The following is a 20,530-nucleotide window of genomic DNA, read 5'->3' as shown; positions in this document are numbered from 1 at the left end:
ATTGGAATTCCTGTGGAAATACCTGCAAGTCGGTGTATTGAGCCATTCGATGGGATTCCTGTGTTGGAACTAACAAGTGTGAAACTTGGTTTCAAGTCATGTTATGGGGTTCCAGTGGTACAGAGTAAGGTACAGACTTGTTTTGAGCTGGGAGGTTATTTTAAAGTCTTTATTTTTGTGTAGGATTCAAGCTCTTTGCAGGACTCAACCTTTCTAGGATTTGCGTGTCTTAATTGGATGTAAGAGGAAAGATAAAGGTGCCATATACACTTTTTTCAGAGAATGTTGTTGGAGCCAAAGGTGCAGGATGTATTGCATTCGTTTACTCAGCAGTAGCTGAGCAGCACTTCTAGTCATTCACATTGGTTGAGTCCTACAAAGATAAATCTTATGAATATCATTAGCTAGTAGTTCTGATTTACTAGTAACAAACTGATATATTGATTCTGTTCTCAGAATATAGTAAAAAGATAAACCTCTAGTCTTGTTTTATAGGAATGATATTCCATAGATCAGAGATGGCTAGCAACTGAAAAAAATGTTATCCAATCCTCACTTAAAGTGCTTGTCGACAGGCGAAAGCTACTTGCTGGAGTTACAGCAAGTTGATTTGCAGCCTAGAAAGTGTTCCAAGTAAATATGTATTTACTTGATATCCATAAATGGCACGTTTTTCTTGTGGGTTCAAGAAATCATGATCGCCAGAGAAATAGCAAAACTGTTCTAATACTAGTAATGGTAAAAAAGACGGTCTCAAAACTGTCAACCTGCTGTTACTTTTATTATCTACCAGCAGCCTAATGACAACCTACGAACACCCTAATGACAACCTACGCAACACCCTACTGACCACCTACGCAACACCCTACTGATCATCTACCCACACCCTACTGACAACCAACCAACACCCTACTGACAATCAACCAACACCCTACTGACAACCCATCAACACCCTACTGGCAATCTACCAACACCCTACTGACAACCTACCAACACCCTACTGACAACCCACCAACATCCTACTGACACCTCACCAACAACCTAATGACACCCTACTGACCACAAGTCAAAATACTACGATACTTTGCCAACACCGATTTTGGGGTTGTGTTTTTTCATTATTTCCCTAAAAGTATTCTGCAGACACTTGCAAATGTAATCTCCACTAATGTTTTCACTGATTGTCCCCAAGCATTTGACTGGAGTATTGGATAACAGAAGCATGGCCTTATTTTATGAGTAATTTGTAGATTTAGAAAGTAATATGCAACGCCTGAGGATAATCAAATGTTGCATGAAATATGGTCTCTTAAGACTGGTGTGCGTGATTATATACATAAATGTTATGTACTTAGTACCATGTGGTTCTGTCGTTTGGAGTACTTCCACTGCTTTAGTTTAAATAGATTATAAGTACCACTAATTAATGTTTTTTAAAAGCTTTTCTTCATATGTCAGAAAAACTGTTTTAGGTGTCATTGAAATCAAAAGTCAACAAGTTGACCTTTTTCTTGGAAAATGGATAAGGAAGAAAAAACAATATGAGCAAATAAAAAGAGAAAAATGGACAGTTCATTACGATCTGAAAATGTTTTTGAACAGACAATTATTAGATACACAATGTGTAGTCCCAAAAATTATCCATACCCTTCTCACAGAGGAATTTTTTAAAGACACCCCCCTACCCCCAGAAATTCCAATTTTCTTCCATACAAACTCTGTAATTTTTGTTCTTTCTCTGACCCCCCTACTCTTCAGAAATTCCAAATTCCTCTTTGGGGTGGGTATGGATGATTTCTGGAAATACTGTACACAATCTTGTATTACACACTGTTTTTTGGTCTTTGTGTTCTTGGCACAAATTACCAAGGTATAAGCTTTAATTATCCTCTATCCTGTTTAGTTGACAATGACTACAGGTTCTAAAGTTTCTCTTCTTCATCCGAGCCTTGTGTATCATTAGGTTGTGGGAGTTGAGGTCCAATGTTCCTAGGCTAGATACAAACAGTGTCTGACATGTGAAGAGAAGGATATTTTGACAGTTGCATACATTGCTACACCATCTAAAGACTATAATTGTATTTTGATTTTGAGGTGATATGTCATGTTCGATATATTAACATTCCAACTGTATGGCCAAGCTTTTGGTTGGTAGGATTGTACTTCATGTATGGTGTACACAAACAGGATTATCAAATCATTTTTCTGACATAAATGCAAGATGATATCATACAGGAGGTTTTTACCTTATACAAAATTTAAAATCTTGGTTAAAAAGCTAGTCTTTTAGAGTGAAGGCATTTAACCCATGCAACAGATATTCGACTAATACACATTAGTAGACCTTAATTCCATTGTTTTCTTTTGTGTCTTTTGTGTCTACACGTTGACTAGTATTTTTTTATTTCACGGTTTAAATGCCTTCACTCTAACCACTCATGCCTTAATAGAATCTAATAAAGCAAAATATCTACATATTAGAGTGCTTTTCATAAACGCGTGAAACAGATACCATTAGTGTGTAATGGTGAAATGACAGCAAAAGAACACAATTGAATTAGGGTTTACAAATTTGTATTAGGCTAGAGTGTGTATTTCACGGGTTTATGAAAACCACTGTTTAATTAGAGTGCAAACAATATAGCCGTGAAACTTTAGTAATACTAAATAGCACAATTTCATGCAAATTCCATTGCTTTCTATTTAATTAGCACTATTTTGTACTATTTAGTAATTAGTGTTTCACGGGTTAATTGTTTGCACTCTACAAAGAGATTCCTTGTGATCTAGTGAGGTTTTGATATTGGTTTAATATATCGTACATGGCCTGTGGCTTGAAGGAAATTTGTTACAAGACTCAAAAAAAAATAAAGTAATAGAGAAACCCATACAAATTTCGAGGAGAATTTAGAGACAAAAATAGAGCACAAGAATAATCTAGTTTTTGAGTGAGATTAGTTTTTCCGGTGTAGGCAAGGTGAGATGGATGGCTAAAAGGTCCTTAGTACTTATATTTATGGGGTACCTGTGAAAAATTAAGATTCAAGAATAGCCAGCTAATCTGACAAAAAATGTTAGACAATCAATCGAACAAAATTTGCAAAACTGTGTAAATCCCCCCAAAAGGTATCGAGCAATCACTTCACCTTTGGAAAAAATATCCTGCAATTTCTCCATTCAGTAAAAAAAAAAAATATCGAGCAAACCCAAAAAAAAATTGACTGCAGGGGTTTTTACAAGTAATTAATATTGTGCAACACAAATTCTTGCACCCCCCCTATTATCTAATGTTCGACCTCTTACATTCTCCATCTCCCTTGCGTACTTATCTCATAGAAATAATTCATGTATGTTAGTTCATGAAAATTCACATTGCATCTAAGTTAGAAACAAAATGTGATCATAAAGTATTATTATTTAATTGCAAAAGAATTATCAGCAGGTATTACTTTGTTTCTTTATATTGTTATTATAGAACCATAATTTATGCTTTAAATGTGACAAATAACTACATTATAATAATAGTGTTCTTGCCTCTTAAATACACCAAACTTTGTATGTAGAAAAAGATGGTTTTTGCTGAGCAAAGAGAGAATAGGATGGTTGGGAAACTTGAACATTTGATGGAATGGATTTTCCTACCCATTGTGCTTGTCAGTAGGGGTAGAAAAGGATCTGCTACTACTATCTATGTTGGCCTTGGCCTTGGAAGAAAGGAAGAAGGAGGGTGGGGATCTGGTAGGGGTAGAAAAGTATCCTCTGCTATGCAGCATAAAACCCTTTACCTACTATCCATGTTACCCTTAACCTTGCAGCAATTTGAGTAGTATGGGTGGCGTACACTGCTAACAGGTCATCTTTTACCACTGTGGTTCCAAAGGTTTGGGTCAGTGGTTCAAGCCCTGTGGACAACGTGAGATTGTTTGATGTGTTCTCTCCCTTGCTTTGAGGGTTTTCTCTGGTTTCCTCTCTCCATAAGAATGAACATGTGAGTTGAGCATTGTATGCATAGTATTCTATTCACATGGGTCTCACTGTACTCATTTATGATTATGGGAGTAGACCTGGCAGAGCTCTCAAAAGGACCAAAACAGCGCAAGGGTGGGAAAAAGAAAAAATGAAGAGAGCTACTGCAGGTCAAGGGAGTAAAGCAAGACTACTAAAGTGCTTGAAAATGCTATAGATACCGTACAGCCTTTGTAGGCTTGAAGTCGAATGACTGATATGTTAATCAGTTCTCATATATTTTATACCAGTGAGACTGCTGAGAATAGTATGTTTTTCAGCTTCTTTTTCTAGAGTGCAAACAACATAACCGTGAAACTTTAGCAATACTAAATAGTACAATTTCATGCAAATTTCATTGTTTTCTATTGTATAATTAGCACTATTATGTACTATTTAGTAATTAGTATTTCACGGATTAATTGTTTGCACTCTATCATACTACTCAGGAATATACATTGTCCTACAGGCCCTTGTGGGTTAGATTTCACAGTCATTTTGGCATAAGTGGCTTAGGGGATGACAGCACATGATTAATTTTGGTATTACCTTTCATCTAGCTCTCTGAACCCCAAATGCCTATAAGTAATGTCTTCTCAGTAACACATGATTTCCTGCTAAGGGTCAAGACAGTTTTCTCCTGGTTTGCAATTTTTTATCTTATCTTAGGTGGGTTTTGAGCATGGGGTGTTTATCCAGATTCTGTATGATGGTGGCTGTCTGGTGCGAGTCTTGGGGTTTTTTAATTTATTTATTTTATTTATTATTATTATTATTATTATTTTGAGTTTTGGGGTCTTGGAGGATCATCTTTCATCATTGCTAGCATATGAAAGGTTTTTTTGCGGAGCCAGAACTACATGGTCCATGTTGACAAGATAGGCTTGACAGATGACATGGAACTATGCACAAAGTTAGATTGCCCAACACAATGTTTTACCTGTATCATTTATATTTTAATACTTAAACCAAGTTATTGGCCATCAAGCATCCATCTTCAGGGTTAATTATCACATGCCCCATTTAACTAATATTATGTAATTCATGGAAAGCACAGTAACCAAGAGTAAAAAATATAAATAAATAAATAAATCTAGCTAGTTTCTATTAGTTAGAACTTGGCAGTTCAGTGTGATTAAAACTGATTTTAGTTCAATGTTTGATTATCTTTTGTTGTATTTCCCAGTAGTCATTATGCAGGATTATTCCAAATTCCCAAATCATTGTTTAGTCTCTGAGAGTGTTGTTTCATTGTTTCTTTGACTTTTTGTTCTTTTCAACCTCTTGTTCCATTGATGAAGCTCTCTGAAAATATAGTGCAATACTGTTATCACTATTATTAGTAATAATAATTACATAATATATTTAATTAGAGTACAAACACTAAAAGTGTGCAACACTTTGCACTATTTAGTAGTAAATAGTGCTAATTAACCCTTTGACTCCTACGACGCCCGAAACCGCCCGTAACAAAAACCGTCCGTATTTCCTACGACGCCCGAAACCGCCCGAAAAAAGGACGCGCCAGAAAAAAAATTCCCCCTCCCCCCCATAGGCTTTTTGTTTGTTTTTATCGCCATAACAATAAACGTCATTAATTAACCAATCAGATGGCGCCTTTTGCGCATATTTTTTCACTATAATTAGGAAATCCACGAGGTGTGAATTCAAAATATTTTTGCGCTCGCGCGGAGACACAAAAACGACCATAACATAGCAAATAGTGTTGAAAACAAATTTAATTTAGAGGCAGAATTTAAAGATTCATGAGATGAAAGCAGCTTATGTGGTTTTGAAGAAGAAGCAGAAGGAATAAAAGAACATTTAGGCGATTCAGATGTGGATTTTTATGGACTTAGAGAGCGAAGAAGAAGATGAGGATTCAAGTTCACAAGATGGCGACCCCGATGAAGAAGAATGGACGAACGGACTTACAATTTCCAGGCTTTGAAATGACTTAAGAATAAACTTTCCCTTGCCAGCCGTACCACAAGAAATGGAAGTTTGCTCATCCTTTGTTGGAGATGATTTATTTGATCTGAATGTCGCCGAAACGAACCTTTACGAACGACAGAATTTGACAGCCTTCCCGTGTACGCTTCGTCTTGCAAAATTCACCGAGTAGTTTACGCGCTTTAGTGAGAAGTATTTCAGCGTTCTTTTCGTAAAACTCGTATAGGTATTCATTTTGGTTCCTTATAGAGGTCCCTATATGAAATTCTTTTCTTTTATTTCATTTTTTTGAAGTTAGACAATGGGTAATCTAAGGTAAGACAGGTAAGTTTAAGCGAGTCTTGCAAAGCAACCGCCATTAGCTGTTTTTTTCGTTGACTCGTCTCACACCAATAAGAGAACATTTCGCTTCATCCGGATAATGCAGGTAAGCAATTTATTGAGAAGATCAATGGGAGGAAAAAAGGATGTGTCCAGTGGAAGAAAAGAGGAGAAAAAACACCCAAGGGACGACCAAATGAGACTATCTTTGAATTCCTTCAGTGCGAAATATGCCTTTGCATGATAGACTGAATACGGCAAGACGGCTGAGCTGCTTTCATCTCTCTAGTCTTTATTTTCTTTTTTTCCACTCCTGTGAATTAAAACTCCAAACCGAAATAATTTACTGTTGTTCCTTCAATTTGGATGTGATTTGGAATTATTTTGACCCAATGTTTAGATATTATTTGCTTTTGTTTAGTGCTCGTACGAAATTGACAGTTGGAAGACATTCGTCAAAAAATTGTGTTTGGCATTTTTGAACTTCTCATTTTGGACTTTTTAAAATATTTTTGGTAAAATATTTGGCACCATTTGGTCCTCTGTTCACCTCATTTTTGAATAAACTTTATTTGGAAGCTATATCTTTTGTCTGTATTTACTGCGCATAGGGTTTATTTTACGCGTTATTTTTTGTTATGCATTCTTGAAAAATGTCCAGGGACAGGGGGCAGTCCGCGCGCTATTTCCCCAGGAGTCAAAGGGTTAAACAATAGAAAACAATATGATTAGCATAATTTAGCAGGTATTTATGTTACACACTAATAGTGTTTGTACTCTATCATATAAAGATCTTTTCAACACTCGAAGATAAATTTTGTATCTCCGTGCTCCCAAGTAATATCCTCTATTTATAATATAATAATAATAATATGATCATATTTCAAGACAAAGAATAACAATAGTTTTGTATGACATTTTGAAGTCTTCATGACTTCGTTATCAATTGACAAATAACTTTTAATGATGATCAATGGCAAATTTATACAAAAATAAATTTTTAAAGCAGGTAATGGCTAAAAGTGAGTATTCAAAATCAGTGAATGAAAATGCAAATTTACAAAAATACACTGATGGTCTACACTGATTTTAATCAGAGGATAACCAAAACTCAAAACCCAATAACATTTCATATATCAAACAGTCCAATTTTCTGCTACATGAAGTTCTACCTTTTGAGATATCTGTCTGTCCACGCTGTCTTGCATATTCTGGAATTTTTTTAGATCAGCACTAAATAAGACCTATGAAATAAGAGTAAAAGTGTGTGTTTTTTTGTAAAATCATACATCATACTGCAGACAGTTATATAATTTGGATCAAAAGGGGTGTGGTGGTTTGATGGTTTGAATTACCCCCCCCCCCCCCCCCCCCCCATATACATAAAAAATGCAATAAGAATAAGATGTAATAATGCAATAAAATGTTTTTGGAATATCAAAAGATGGCATAACTAAGAAAATGGTAGAAAAACGAACCTCCCCTTTCAAAGGTCCAAAATGAATTTAATCCTACACACCACACTGGCTTACTATTCCAAATTGAATTAAAATATAATATTTCTACCAATCTTAAAGCACTTTCTCACTGTCTAGGCATTTTTAACTTGAGCATAATGCTTGTCCATTTTCAGACCATGTGTCCCATTCCCTAGAGTGTTAGCTCTCATGTGTCTTCTCGTATGTAACCATTAAACAAAAGAAAGGATACCCTAGGGAATAACATGTCACTGGTGTGAAATGGGAAAACATTTCACACCGGGAAACCCACAGGCAAGCTAAAAAAGGTCTACACAAAAAAGCTTATCTCATTTTCATAAAACAGTAATAATAATCATCGTCTTTATTTAAAGAAGGTGACACTTAACAGTTCCTAACTTAGCAATGATAAACACAGGGTCTGTAATATAATGGTCTGTAATTCGCCAGTCATATCACAGTACTGGTAATGGAGTAACTGTGAGTTTTGGTAAATTTAGTTCATTTAGTGACATTTTTGATTTTCTATCTGTAAAATAATATAATAATTAGGACTACATGATTTTAGACATAGTTTTAGTATAGTTTGATTCTTAGTGATTGTAAAGATCGTAAAGCGCATTAGATCATATATACTTTAATGAAAGTACTTTAATGAAATTTTGTGCTATATAAGTCATAAAATTATTATTATTATTATTTATTATTATCATTATTATTATTATTGTTATTATTAATACTGGTCAAAACGACTGGCAAGGCAAAGATTGGACCAAACAAGTTCCAACTCTGTGTGGATGTCCATTGTTCAATGTCCAGCCTTTATTTTAATCCCTGAAACCTGTGACCCTATATGTTTCCAGGTTCCCTCCCTGGTTCGAATTTGTACCCCAACTTCGAAGACAACTATTACTGTTTTTTTCCCTTTGATTCTAAGGGGTGCACCCCTCCCTTGGTTAACTTTGTGCGCACCACCCCTCCCTGAACAAAATCCTGGATCTGCCACTGCGTTTAAGTCTCTAAGTGAGAAGGGAACACCATTTTACGTGGTAATCCAAGCCATGCAAAGTCTACACTATTGCAGATATCTTAGTGCAAAGGCAGCACCTTCTACTCGGATATTTTTAGGCTTGAGTTTTGTTCCCACAACCTCTTCCACTACAGACCAGTTCCCAACAAAGGCAAGCACGAGGTAATAAAATAGGGATTCCAATTTGAATATTATGCTTCATGTATGTTAATATCTGCAGTGCTACCAGGTGATTTCCCTTCACTGAACAGAATTAGCAACCAGAGACCTTTAGTATGGTGTTCTTGCTTTGACATTTTTAGCGAAGCATCATGAAGTCGTTGCTGGAAGATTGGCAATATTGAATTTCATTGATGCCAAGTGTTTGCGGGTGTTTTTTGGGGCCAGATTCTTAGCGGTTAATGGTTAGCGGTAAACACAATGCTAAAGGTCTCTAACAAGCTAAGATATTGTTCATAGCTCAATATTTCCTATTTCCAGGTTTTTGGCTTAATAAACTCTAACTTAACTCCTTTGTCAGTTTTTACTCAAAATTAAAGAAAATAAAACTATTAATTGGAAAGATACACCTTATCTTGATCATTTATATATAGTGTATCATTGTTGATGGAAAATATTTTGTTTTCACAAAAATAAATAAATGAATAAATTTGGAAATTTTTGCTGTGTCAAACAATGCATTGAGCACCTAGATTCCAAATCACCTGGTAACAAGGACTGTTAATAGCAGTACTTACAAACTGTGCCCAGCCAGCAAAATCCCCAAAAAGCTTTCTATAATGATCGCCTGTTATAGAAAAAATGTCAGAAAAAGAAAAGATTTTATTCTGTAATTAATAGAAAATTACTAAAGTGAAGCCAATGCCTATAGCCCATAAATCAATATTTTCAGTATTGATTCTACGTAAAGTGAATGGTTGAATGGTAAAATAATTTTTCTATGATTTAAGTGATGCTTCTTGGAGATATCAATGTCCAGTTACTAATGAGTTAATGGGGGCTTATGATGGGGGGTGGAGGCGTGCTTATAACAGGGGGTGCTGCTTATAACTGGGGGGTGCTTATAACTGGGGGCTTATAACTGGAAGGGGGTTAGGATATTTGATTTAGCAGACTAGCGGGCTTATAACCGGGAGAGCTTGAAACCAAGGGGTGAGGGGCTCAAAACTGGGGGCGGGGCTTAAAGCTGGGATTTTTATGGTGTGAGCTAAAATATGCTCTAAACCATGCATTTACCTATCTGTTTATACAGTTTATCAGTGAGTGACTTTGTTTTGCTTAGGTTTTTCATATAATACTTTTCAGTGATCTGCCATACATGGGTGTCTACTGGGATGGCATTTGTCTTGTCTAGGGACATCAAGCACACACAATCTGCTACCTTAGAACCAACTCCAGGCAGTTCACATAAAGCTGCAAAAAAAACAAAAAACATTATTCGATTCAATGTTATTTTAAAATCCTGCAAACTTGGTAGTTGCCAGCTGCATGCTGAAATTTGGTTTTTCGCTGCCGTCAATCAAAAACAATCAGTCTGTACCTTTTATATTTTGAACTGGCGGCAGCAAGATATCAATTTAACAATAAGCCGTTGAAATGTCTTAATAATATTTAGAATTGCAATAAAACCACTAAAGATGTTGAAAAATGCTGACCCACCTATGTGTAGTATGAGTCAGAGGGGAGGCCTATGTGACCCAAGGCATTTTGAGAAAACATGCTGAACTGGCTATGTCTAGGATGAGTCAGGAGGGAGAGTGACCCAAGATTGAGACTAGAAAAGATTCTGACCTGCCTACATGTAGTGTGAGTCAGGGGGGCATGAGGAGAAATCACCTTTATGTGCGTCTTCATAGCCAACATCCCTGAGTCCCATCAGCCAATCTTTTCCTTTTTCCTGTATAATTTTAGCACTTTGCTGTATATATTTCGCTCGATATCCGAATCCATGTGCCCTTAACTGCTGCTCTACCTTGGGACCTGCAAGAGCACTCACATCTGGGAAGCTAAAATACTCTACACCATTAAGCTCTGTCACTTTTTCTCCATAAAGAACACATAATTTCTCTACCATTCCAGTTATCCTAGAGATATTATTATTAGAAGAACAGATGAAACTAAAGAGATTTTCTAATGGGTCTTGTCTTAGTGCTCTCACTCCAGGAAAGACTTTGCAAATCTTTGAAAAATATGGGTCAACTTCGGTCCATTTTGAGTACAGTCTTGATAAATCTATATCGAGTTGAAAATACTCCCGAAGAATTACATCATTTTCTTCTTCTAAGATTAGAGTTGCTATGGAAGTATTTGGCTTTTTTATCGATTTTTTGGATGATTTTTTTGTTTCTGCGAAGACTTTTTGTGGTTCGTAAACTCGGTAAAGAATGTTTTGTTCGTCCTGAGTTAACGTCCAAACCTTTCCTTTCAATACACTCGTCCATTCTTTATCTCCTGTCTTCCTCCATCGAAATGATTGTCCAGACGTTAGGATAATATCGAGACGAACTTGATTCACTTTACATGGAATACTTCGCCATGAGCGGGCCGCCATGTTGTTTACCACAGGGAGCCCAAAACGGAAACAAACCATTACATTATATTTTCCTCGACCACACCGACCCACCGAGGTCCATCTCTTCCTTCCATTCCCTCTTCCAATTTTTCTCCAATATAAAGGGATGGATTTAGCCATCGCAAAAAATAGAGTTTTGGTGGAAATCTTTATTCTCGCGTGTCTTTGTTTCATTTTTGACTTCGTAGGGGGGATGGGGGGGGGGGGGGGGGGGAGCCCTTCGTATTACAGATTATTGGTTTGCAGTATGGGATTTTCAGGTTGTCGTTTCAATTTCGTTGGGCCAAGTGCTCGTGGAAATATTTCGAGTAGCGCTGATTTGAGTAACGCTAAGCAGCCAATACACCAACTCGGCTAACGCAATCAGTGTTTTACCCAATTCAAATCTACTGGGAATACTTTTCTTGTCCATTATATTTACAGGTCAATGAAGCATTGATATGGATATGATATGTCATTATAATCATAGTTAATGGAGTAATTAATAGACAAAAAAAATATTCCCAGTAGATTCGAATTGGGTAAAGCATTGCCTTAGCCGAATTGCTCTGTGAGAGGGCTCGAGAAGAAGAGTGCGAGAGAACAAACCACAATTTAGCACATATATCTGGGTACGTTGCAGACGAACCTAACCAATCCCTAACCAACATTTTGTGTTCCGATGCACGCCACAGGTTTCCCATCCTCTGTTTTTGTATACTGGGCTTTCTGTGTCGCGAACTAAAGCAATCTAAGTAAATCTCAGTAGAGTTTGAAAATCGCCCCTGAGAATATCTCTTAATTTCAAATCTCAAAAATAAATGTTCGAAAATAAATGATAGATAGTTGTTGAAGCTTTCTGACTGGTTTTTGAGACGATTTTGGGTGTTTTAGGGTTTTTTGAGAGCTCCGGTTTAACGGCAAATAGCATTCAAAACGGGAAACCTGGATGGGAAACCAGTGCTCAACCACTTTTAAAGTATTTTTTAATGCTGGGCTTCCTGTGTTCCAAATTCTAAAGAAATGGTGACCCCCCCAGAAGCTTCCTGATCCGTCGGCCTGTCAACATAAAAACATGGGAAACCCACTTTACTTCAATGGCCTGCGCTTACGATTTAAGGAATTAGTAAACGGTGATCAAAACATGTTCGTGAAAATAAAGGAACTCTTTCGAGATACTCCTGACATTGACGATGAAGAACTTGAAGACCTCGAAACGGTTGAGCAATTTTGGACGTTGTTAGTGTCCAACAATGTCATAAGCATGGATAATGTAAGAAAGTTGAAGGAACTGGCTTTGGAACTTGAAAATGAAGGGCTTAAACAAATAGTGGAGGACTATGAATCGAAAACCAAAGGTAGGATAGGTGTTCCGTTATCGTGCACCCCGGCCACGAAGTTTAAACATCGAAGGCAATGTGTAGATTTTGAGCTCGATTTATACGTAACCTAGCTAAAATGCTAAAACCTAGAATACCAAATATCCTAACAAAACGCAAAAGGCCATTGCGAACATGATATCAGTCCCATATGGTTGCCGAAATGTGTCAATATTCGATTTCGTGTGTATATGTTCGATGATTCCATATTTTGACAATAAAGCTAATTGATTTTGTTCAAAATTTATTTGAGAAAAATGTAGAGTACAAACACTAAAAGTGTGCAACACTTTGCACTATTTAGTAGTAAATAGTGCTAATTAAACAATAGAAAACAATAGGAATAGCACAATTTAGCAGTATTTAGTGGTATTGGAATTTATGTTACACACTTACAGTGTTTGTGCTCTACCAAAATTTGATAAATCGACCTTCATGTGCATTCGATTTGATGTCCAAAACTCTTCATACTTAACTGTATACGTCATTCAGTGATTGAGGCAAAATTCATTCGATAATCCAACTATGTCTATTCGATAATTTGACCAAGATTCATTTGATATTTCGAGCAACATCCTATCGATAACTTGAACAATATTCTTTTCATAATGTCGAACGATATTCTTTCGATAGTTGGATTAATGCACGTGACCTATCTTCCATTGAAAACATTAGCTGAAATAGGTTATGTGACTTCTTCAGAGTGACTTCTTCACTGTTATCTAGTAAATTGACTAGGCTAAGCACCAAAGGCTCCCATTCAATTTCTTCCGCCGTTTTTTTATTCATTTATTCATTTATTCATTCATTCATTATTCATTTATTCATTTATTCATTTATTCATTTATTCATTTATTCATTTATTCATTTATTCATTTATTCATTTATTCATTTATTCATTATTCATTTATTCATTTATTCATTTATAATATGATGAAAAATATGAATTATACTAATTGTAGGAATAGATGGAAGTTTTAAATCGTGTTTATTTCGTGACCATCGGACACGCCCTGGAGGCATAGTGACGTCATGTGATTATTTTTAAATCTATTTTTTGGCGTAATCTGACCAGACCCGGAGAAACGGAGTTCACAGAAGTGCCAGACGGTATGACAATACGTAAGTTGCGATAGAATAAATGATTTATAAATCCTTAACTTAGCTATTGTTGGCAACATATTTCTGAGCCTCATAAGCACCCCCACTTTCTTCGCCCACTTGCTACAGATATCCCTTATGTGATGGTTAAAGTTTAAATGTTCATCAATAGAAACCCCTAATAATTTCATCATGTTTATGTTCATCTCCTTTATCTATATATATATAGGCATTGCCTAAAAGCGGAGCTCCCGATACGGAAGTCACAGGGAGAACAATTTGAATGAAAGTGAAATGTAAAAATAAGATCGGGGAAAAAATCTTCAATTATCTTTTATTCGGGTCTTTATACAATAACATCTTTCAACAACACAAATTTAAGCTCATTTTTATAATTATACTTGCTCGAACAGCTTAATAAACAGTTGAATATTTGGTAAAAAATTACATTTCATTTAATGATTTAAAAAATTATCTGTAGAAAGATATAAAATTATTGAATGAAAGTCTTCTTTGTTTTGCCAGTTGGACCCCGCGATAGGAGGCGAACAAAGCTTTTTCTTGAACGAAAAACTTACGATAGCTGGTTAAAAACAACCGAATTGTTTTAACAATTTTTACTCTGATGTTATTCTTAGAATCTATTCTAAAAATATCATCCAATGATATCGTTTATTTGATCGTTTGATTTACGCTGTTTGCTAACGTCTTCTTGTGCTTTTCTTATGTTCAAATGCTGTTCAAATTTTCAAATCTACCCTCAAGATGACGATGTAGGTCGAAAGCTTTGGAAAATAAATGTAAAAATACTCCAGAAAATTGAACAAATTACTTCTTCAATTTCCTGTCGTATTTGCCAAGATTTCGATGTGCACATTCATATTCAGGGCAGAGTCCAAGTAACGGAAAAACTCCAAAAACGTAAGCAAACATCGTAGAGTGCGCGCAGTAAATGCGCGTGCAGAAAAACAAATGGTTTAAAAATAGCATCAAACTGTGCACATGATGGTTACAAGGCTACATAGGGGGGATTCCTTCTCTTAGTTAATTTTCTCTTACCATTTTTTCTTAAGTATGGGGCTCCGCTATTATTGTGCTTTGGTTCCAAGCACATGGACTGAAATTTATCCAGGTTACACTTAAAGTATGTTGCCTTTATACCAATCAGCGATATGCCTTCCTTCATCGTTTAGGGCTTCCTCAACTTTATTGATCTCTTTGCCACACGAGTGCACTTGGTGGTCATCAGCGTACATGACAAGGCTGGACTTGTCTATATTATGGACTAGATCATTTTGAAATATGTTCCATAATAGGGTTCCCAGATTTGATCCCTGAGGACATCCCCTATCAACGTCTTGCCATTCACTCAGAATATCTGCACCCATCCTGACTCTATTTTTTCTTTCCTTGAAATACGACCTTAATAGTTCTCTTGCGCTATCAGCAAAGTGGTAAGCCTTAAGCTTCGCTAACAGTAACGGGGGATGAAGAGAGTCAAATGCCTTTGATAGGTCTGTTGATAGAACTCCAACAAAGTTTTTTCCATCCAGCGCCGTTTTCCAATCCTCCACTAACTTGACCAGTGTGGTTTCGCAGCTGTTCCTTTTGCGATAAGCAGTTAAGTTCTTGTTTAGGCGGGGCTCCATGAAGCCAGTCACTTGTCTACTGAGCAATTGCGAAACCTTTGCCCACAGCACTGAGAACTGTTACGGGTCGACAGAGCGGAAAAAACCGGACGCATGCGCATTAGAGACTATTTTCATGAGCAATCCAATATGGCGGACGAAAGCGGTAAAAATCTGTCTCTAGGAAAATTGCTCTAAAACGGACAAAAACGCAGCAATGACACTCAAAACTTTTGATCACAACTCGTAATCTGCCACAGTACTTGATCTTGGTAGTTTTTTTGAAGCTTGTGGTCGACTTGACGCCAAAATAATGAATTCTTCGACTTGATTCAGAAGGACTTCGATCGCATCTCCTAGTGTTCGATGACAAGTGGAGAATCTTCAAATATAAGGACAGATATGGATATATAAGCTTCATACTTCGGCAAAAGAACGATAACTGAATGAACTTAAACATATCAAATAGCATCCGAAAAATTCTGATACCATTTTTCAAACGAGGCAATTGAACTCACGACACGTGGGCCGAACAAGCGTAAGTTTACCTACACTGTTTTGCTTGTTCAGTCGTAACCTGCAGATTTATCCTTGGCAATTATTTCGAAATATCTGAGTTATTCGCTACTACCTACCAAATGATGATCACTCTTCTGAAATTCTCTGACAAAAACGTCGATCAAGTGATTCACGAAACTGCTGAGTTGAGTAATAAGCATTCTCTCTTGGAGGGTTCGCGTCGTCGTCGTTATCGTCGTTATCATCGTCATCTTCTTCGTCGTCGCTTTCGGCATCATCATCATCTTCGACCTTTAGTAATCCAGTATTAAAAGTGCTAGACAGAGTCTGGACTTTGAGTAGCAGACGAGGATGGCATATAGGGCAGTTGCGAGGAGCGCGAGCAGGCATGCAGAGGACGTGGAAGGAATGTCCACAAGTCAGGGTTAGTGTGTTGTCGTCTTCGGTTTCGCATTCTGCTAAATCACATGCTTCTTGTGGGTCGGCTTCTTCTTCTCCCCAAGCATATCCAAGTGGCAGACTTCTTTGGTCCACAGTGGCATCAAAGGAAGGTAGGTAATATGGCTGTTAAAATTCATGTAAAATCAAACAATTAATTACAGTGTACGTAATTGTTTGTGTTTGTAATTTAAATACTTAAAACACAAACTCGTCTTACCTGAAATTTTTTTCTCCCTTTGGGTAGTTTTACTGTACCATCTCCACTGTTCCAAATATCCCCAAACAGGTCAATGATGTGCTCTGCAGCAAGGCCACAGATAACTGAATAGTCCTTGTGCCCTTGTGTGAATGAATGAACTTTATTTACAAAAAAATGACAGTACAAATAACTGATTTAACCCACTCGCCCTCTAAGAAATAAAAATACCTAAATTAGGAATTATTTATGGGATATGCTGAAGCTAAATAATATCCAAATAATATGTTGAGTCTAATTATAATACCTTGTCCCCTTTTATATTGTGGCACAAACCATTCTTGGAAATCATTGTTGAACCGCAGAGTGTTCAGGATATGAGCTGTTGTTCGTATCTGCTCAGGTGTATACCAGGGCTGTATTTCACTGTCAATTACAAATTTCATAAATTATGTTAATTTACTTTCGATTGGAAATATATGTACTGTTTAATAAACAAGCAGGAGTGTTTTATCAGGTATAAAGCACGAGGCGCAGCCGAAATGAACCAAGTTTGATAGAGAAAATCCAAGTTAAAGTTTATGCAAATGAAGACGAATCTATATCAGATATAAAACCTCCTTCATGGTCATGATTTCTATTGTGTTTCCTTCATGAATTATTAATGAGTTTTTAAAAATATATATAAATAGTTAACAGTCTGTAGTAATTATTGCATTTAATATGTGATTACACTTATTTCATTACAGTACCTTCTTAATAATGAATGAAATATTTCCACTTTTTTCTCAGAGAGCACATTCATCGACCTTTTGACATTATGGATTGATGCCAGATTTTCATGATGGATCATGTCACTCAGTTGACACAGAGTGGCCTTGTCATAATGACGACGACGGTGAATAATGAACAAAACAGCAACTCGAACCAGTGCTTCTTTGTAAGACTCATAACTTCCACTGCGAAAGATAACTGGATAGAAGTGGAAGACCAAAGGAACAACTTCGTCCAATAAGTGTAACAACAAAGCATATTCAGTACTCTTGTATCTTTGGCCAAAGTGCTGCAATACAGTGTCCCTGACAAGAAGCCAACCTCCAAAACAAGCAGTAATCAAGGTGCTGATCCTAAAGGGTTTTGGTTTTTTTGCTAATACTTTCCTTTGGCCAAATACAGCCTTGTATAATGGCTCAAAGAAAAATCTGTAGATCTTAACAACATTTTGTTGAGCATTAAAAGAGATGTGAAAGGGTCCCTGCCAAGGTACAAGAGAAATGAAATGGAATGGATCTCCAATTGGATTGAGCTGCAAGAAGAAGGTAAATAATGTAAATAATCTTTGTAAAATTCATAATCAAGCCCTTGTGATCTAGTGTCTTTTATGTCATTTTTTTCCTTTGTTCATGTTGTGTTTACCTGAGCAAGTAATTTTTCTCAAAATACCAAGTTGGCCAATCTCCTGTCGTAAATAAGATATTATTTTGCATATATTGCACAAGTTGTGGTGATTCTCTAACAGTGTGGAGTAATGCCTCCTTGTAGTTGTTTAGACTCTTCAGGGGTCTTTCATCCTCATCAATTAATACAACTGATCTTAAGATATAACTAGCTAAAAACTAGTGTGAGCTGCGTCGGTGTTTCTAATGAAACAGTAATGATGAAAAGGTAAATTATACACCGTGAAAAGATGAAAAAACTTACTGACGTTTCGGACGCTAGTCCTTCGTCGGAGTAAAAGAGTCCGACGAAGGACTAGCGTCCGAAACGTCAGTAAGTTTTTTCATCTTTTCACGGTGTATAATTTACCTTTTCATCACAACTGATCTTAGCGTATCCATTTCCCTTCTTTCAGGATCTGTATAACATCTGCAAACGTCAAGCATTAATGATTGTTATATATATTTCTGACCTTGTAATGATAGGTAATGATATAGGATTTTTTTAAATGAGCTTTCATTGTCGATCCAAGTAAATTATATTGTTTTTGATAAAACTTTAAAAAGGTGTGCTGCTGATTATAAGAAGGTTTAATTAAAGTGAACCTGTGGAAATCATAAGTTTATCTTTTAACTGATTTTTTTAATTATCTACCTCAGGTGTTCTACACATCGTTGTGCATTCTGCATGTCAAATTCAAGGAACTGGTGTGGAAGTGTTGCTTGAAAATATTGGTTGTAGTAGTCAACTAATTGTTCTTGGAACAGCTCCCGTACTTTTGGAACACTTATTCCTCCTCTGCATTCTTTCTGCCCGACGAGTACTGTTTTGTGCAATCTATTTATGTCAGCAGGCACAGGGATTGCAGGTACATTATTCTGAATGTCAAGAATTTCGGTGGCCATATGAACTGCTTTGCTTGTCGTTGATATTTTGGGGTCTTGCACAGTATGAATTGCGTGAAGTCGTCAATTATTAACAACATGAATTCTTTGTTCTATGAGAGTATTAATGACACAAATTATAATGCACAATATAAATTAAGTCATGAACAACATGGCATGGGTGATGTAGTGGTTCACTGCTGGCCTCTCATCACTGTGGTCTGGATTCGAGCCCTGGCTTGACAGGATCGTGTGAGTTGAGTTTGTTCTCTCTCCCTTGTCACAAGGGTTTTTTTCCAGGTTCTCTGGATTTCCTCCCTCCTATTTTAGTGAATGAAAGAGAGATGGTTTACCTTATCAGCTTGGTTTATCCTTTCCTTTGTTAATTGGTGACTCATTAAGGCCAAGTCTTTTTGTGGTTAAAAATTGTTTTGGGGTGGGGGGCAAAGCCCATAGACATGCCAGCCATCAAAGCCTGCTGTGAAGCTCCATGAGTAGCCATGTGAACTCCACAGTCCAGCTGCAGTTTGTTATTTTTCTGAATAAAATCATTTAAATTTATTCAATATTGGCTTATCAGTAAGATAACACTGTTCATTGTGAACTGCCCTTTTCACTATGATGTCACATTAAAATGAGATCAGCTAAGTAAATATTACACCATAAATATCCTGGATGAAAGAAGGTTTAGCCCACATTTCTATTTTTGCTCAAGCAAACAAGCCATGATGTAATTATGAATTAAGGCAGTTTGAAAATGTAATAGTATTGGGATCCCTTCGTTAAGTCGGTATCCATGTGTTAACCTTCACCTTCACTTTGTGTGAGTTATAAATGGTTGAAAAATTCGCCTTAGTTATATTCACTACCTGATTTCTAAAGAATGACAGAGTGTGTAAAATGGAAACTGTTCTTTGTAATTGCTGCTCTTCTCGTTTCTTTGTAGGATTACCATACTCATCATTGATATACTATCATAGATTTGGCCAAACAGACCAGGAGCACATTGTTCTGCAAATTTCTTCATTTCTTGTGGGTCATAAAGAAGATGGCCATTGTCATCATAGTGTAAAGTCAGCTCTTTGTGAAATCTTCTGAACCAGCTCCCTAAAGCTTGGTGCTGTCACAAACATTTTTGATTTATTGAAACTGAAAGCTTAGTTGGAAGTATTCAATAAGGGTTACATATTATATATATAATATATATAGACCTTCATTACTAAGTTCAAGATATATCACTCAACTATATGATTTTTGGGGGTGAACAGCTTAGCCTGTAGAATCAATATACTGAGAAATATTGTCAAATGACATAGGCACTTCTCTGATTTAGTTGAAGGTAAGATAGAGGGGGGATTTAAATTTCAGTTTTATTTTCTGTTTGTTTTATTTTATTTTATTTTAATTTTTTTTACCTGAGAGCTTTGCTTCAGCATGCTGTTTTCTCGTGAACTACTCCCCTACTTGATTTGCCAAATGAACATTTTCCCTTACAGTGAGTGGTTTGTGCTTTTCCCAGTTCCAATATTCTCTTCTGCATCTCTTTATATTTCTCTCTTCCATCTCCCTGTGTCTGATTTGTTTCCCTTTAATTTGTCGGTAAAAAT

At 36.4% G+C, this 20,530-nt stretch overlaps 3 protein-coding genes across 4 annotated transcripts; 1 reads left to right on the top strand and 2 right to left on the bottom strand.

The window, feature by feature from the left end:
- Positions 1-4,939: 4,939 nt before the first annotated feature.
- Positions 4,940-11,338, bottom strand: LOC116303465 (N-glycosylase/DNA lyase). Its single transcript, XM_031713010.2, has 5 exons — positions 10,624-11,338; positions 10,024-10,200; positions 9,525-9,574; positions 7,452-7,523; positions 4,940-5,310 (listed from the first exon to the last, which is right to left on the bottom strand). Exons 1-5 carry the CDS (start codon positions 11,336-11,338, stop codon positions 5,254-5,256), a joined length of 1,071 nt encoding a protein of 356 aa, XP_031568870.2. The 3' UTR covers positions 4,940-5,253.
- A 1,042-nt stretch (positions 11,339-12,380) lies between these two features.
- LOC148907130 (uncharacterized) lies at positions 12,381-20,098 on the top strand. 2 transcript variants are annotated; one of them, XM_089037005.1, is made up of 3 exons: positions 17,782-17,921; positions 18,699-18,907; positions 19,870-20,098. In XM_089037005.1, exons 1-3 carry the CDS (start codon positions 17,882-17,884, stop codon positions 19,888-19,890), a joined length of 270 nt encoding a protein of 89 aa, XP_088893131.1. In that variant the 5' UTR covers positions 17,782-17,881; the 3' UTR covers positions 19,891-20,098. The 2 variants fall into 2 exon arrangements, with proteins under 2 accessions (XP_088893130.1, XP_088893131.1); XM_089037004.1 differs by lacking the exons at positions 17,782-17,921; positions 18,699-18,907 and adding an exon at positions 12,381-12,696.
- LOC148907131 (uncharacterized) lies at positions 16,092-17,942 on the bottom strand. The gene is made up of 4 exons (XM_089037003.1): positions 17,355-17,942; positions 16,910-17,028; positions 16,624-16,745; positions 16,092-16,529 (listed from the first exon to the last, which is right to left on the bottom strand). The coding sequence occupies exons 1-4, from the start codon at positions 17,453-17,455 to the stop codon at positions 16,092-16,094; spliced, it is 780 nt and encodes a 259-aa protein (XP_088893129.1). The 5' UTR covers positions 17,456-17,942.
- Positions 20,099-20,530: the final 432 nt, after the last annotated feature.

This window comes from Actinia tenebrosa, unplaced genomic scaffold, assembly GCF_029948245.1.
Source record: "Actinia tenebrosa isolate PJP-AT-01 unplaced genomic scaffold, QUT_ActTen_1.0 PGA_scaffold4__44_contigs__length_22323623, whole genome shotgun sequence".
Lineage (NCBI taxonomy): Eukaryota > Metazoa > Cnidaria > Anthozoa > Actiniaria > Actiniidae > Actinia > Actinia tenebrosa.
Note: the sequence above shows the minus strand (reverse complement) of the source record. Positions and strands in the feature narration are given on the sequence as shown.

Bases quoted from the DNA above. Each gene is read 5' to 3' on its own strand.
- LOC148907130 (XM_089037004.1), top strand. From the start codon at position 12,414: ATGGGAAACCCACTTTACTTCAATGGCCTGCGCTTACGATTTAAGGAA. The intron at 12,697-19,869 runs GTAGGATAGGTG...GTTTCTTTGTAG, and splicing joins CTATGAATCGAAAACCAAAG to GATTACCATACTCATCATTG.
- LOC116303465 (XM_031713010.2), bottom strand. From the start codon at position 11,338: ATGGCGGCCCGCTCATGGCGAAGTATTCCATGTAAAGTGAATCAAGTT. The intron at 10,201-10,623 runs GTGATTTCTCCT...TTTTTTTTGCAG, and splicing joins CTATGAAGACGCACATAAAG to CTTTATGTGAACTGCCTGGA. The intron at 7,524-9,524 runs GTAAGTACTGCT...CTTATTTCATAG, and splicing joins TTGCTGGCTGGGCACAGTTT to GTCTTATTTAGTGCTGATCT.
- LOC148907131 (XM_089037003.1), bottom strand. From the start codon at position 17,455: ATGATCCATCATGAAAATCTGGCATCAATCCATAATGTCAAAAGGTCG. The intron at 16,746-16,909 runs GTATTATAATTA...CATTCACACAAG, and splicing joins ACAATATAAAAGGGGACAAG to GGCACAAGGACTATTCAGTT. The intron at 16,530-16,623 runs GTAAGACGAGTT...GAATTTTAACAG, and splicing joins AAGGGAGAAAAAAATTTCAG to CCATATTACCTACCTTCCTT.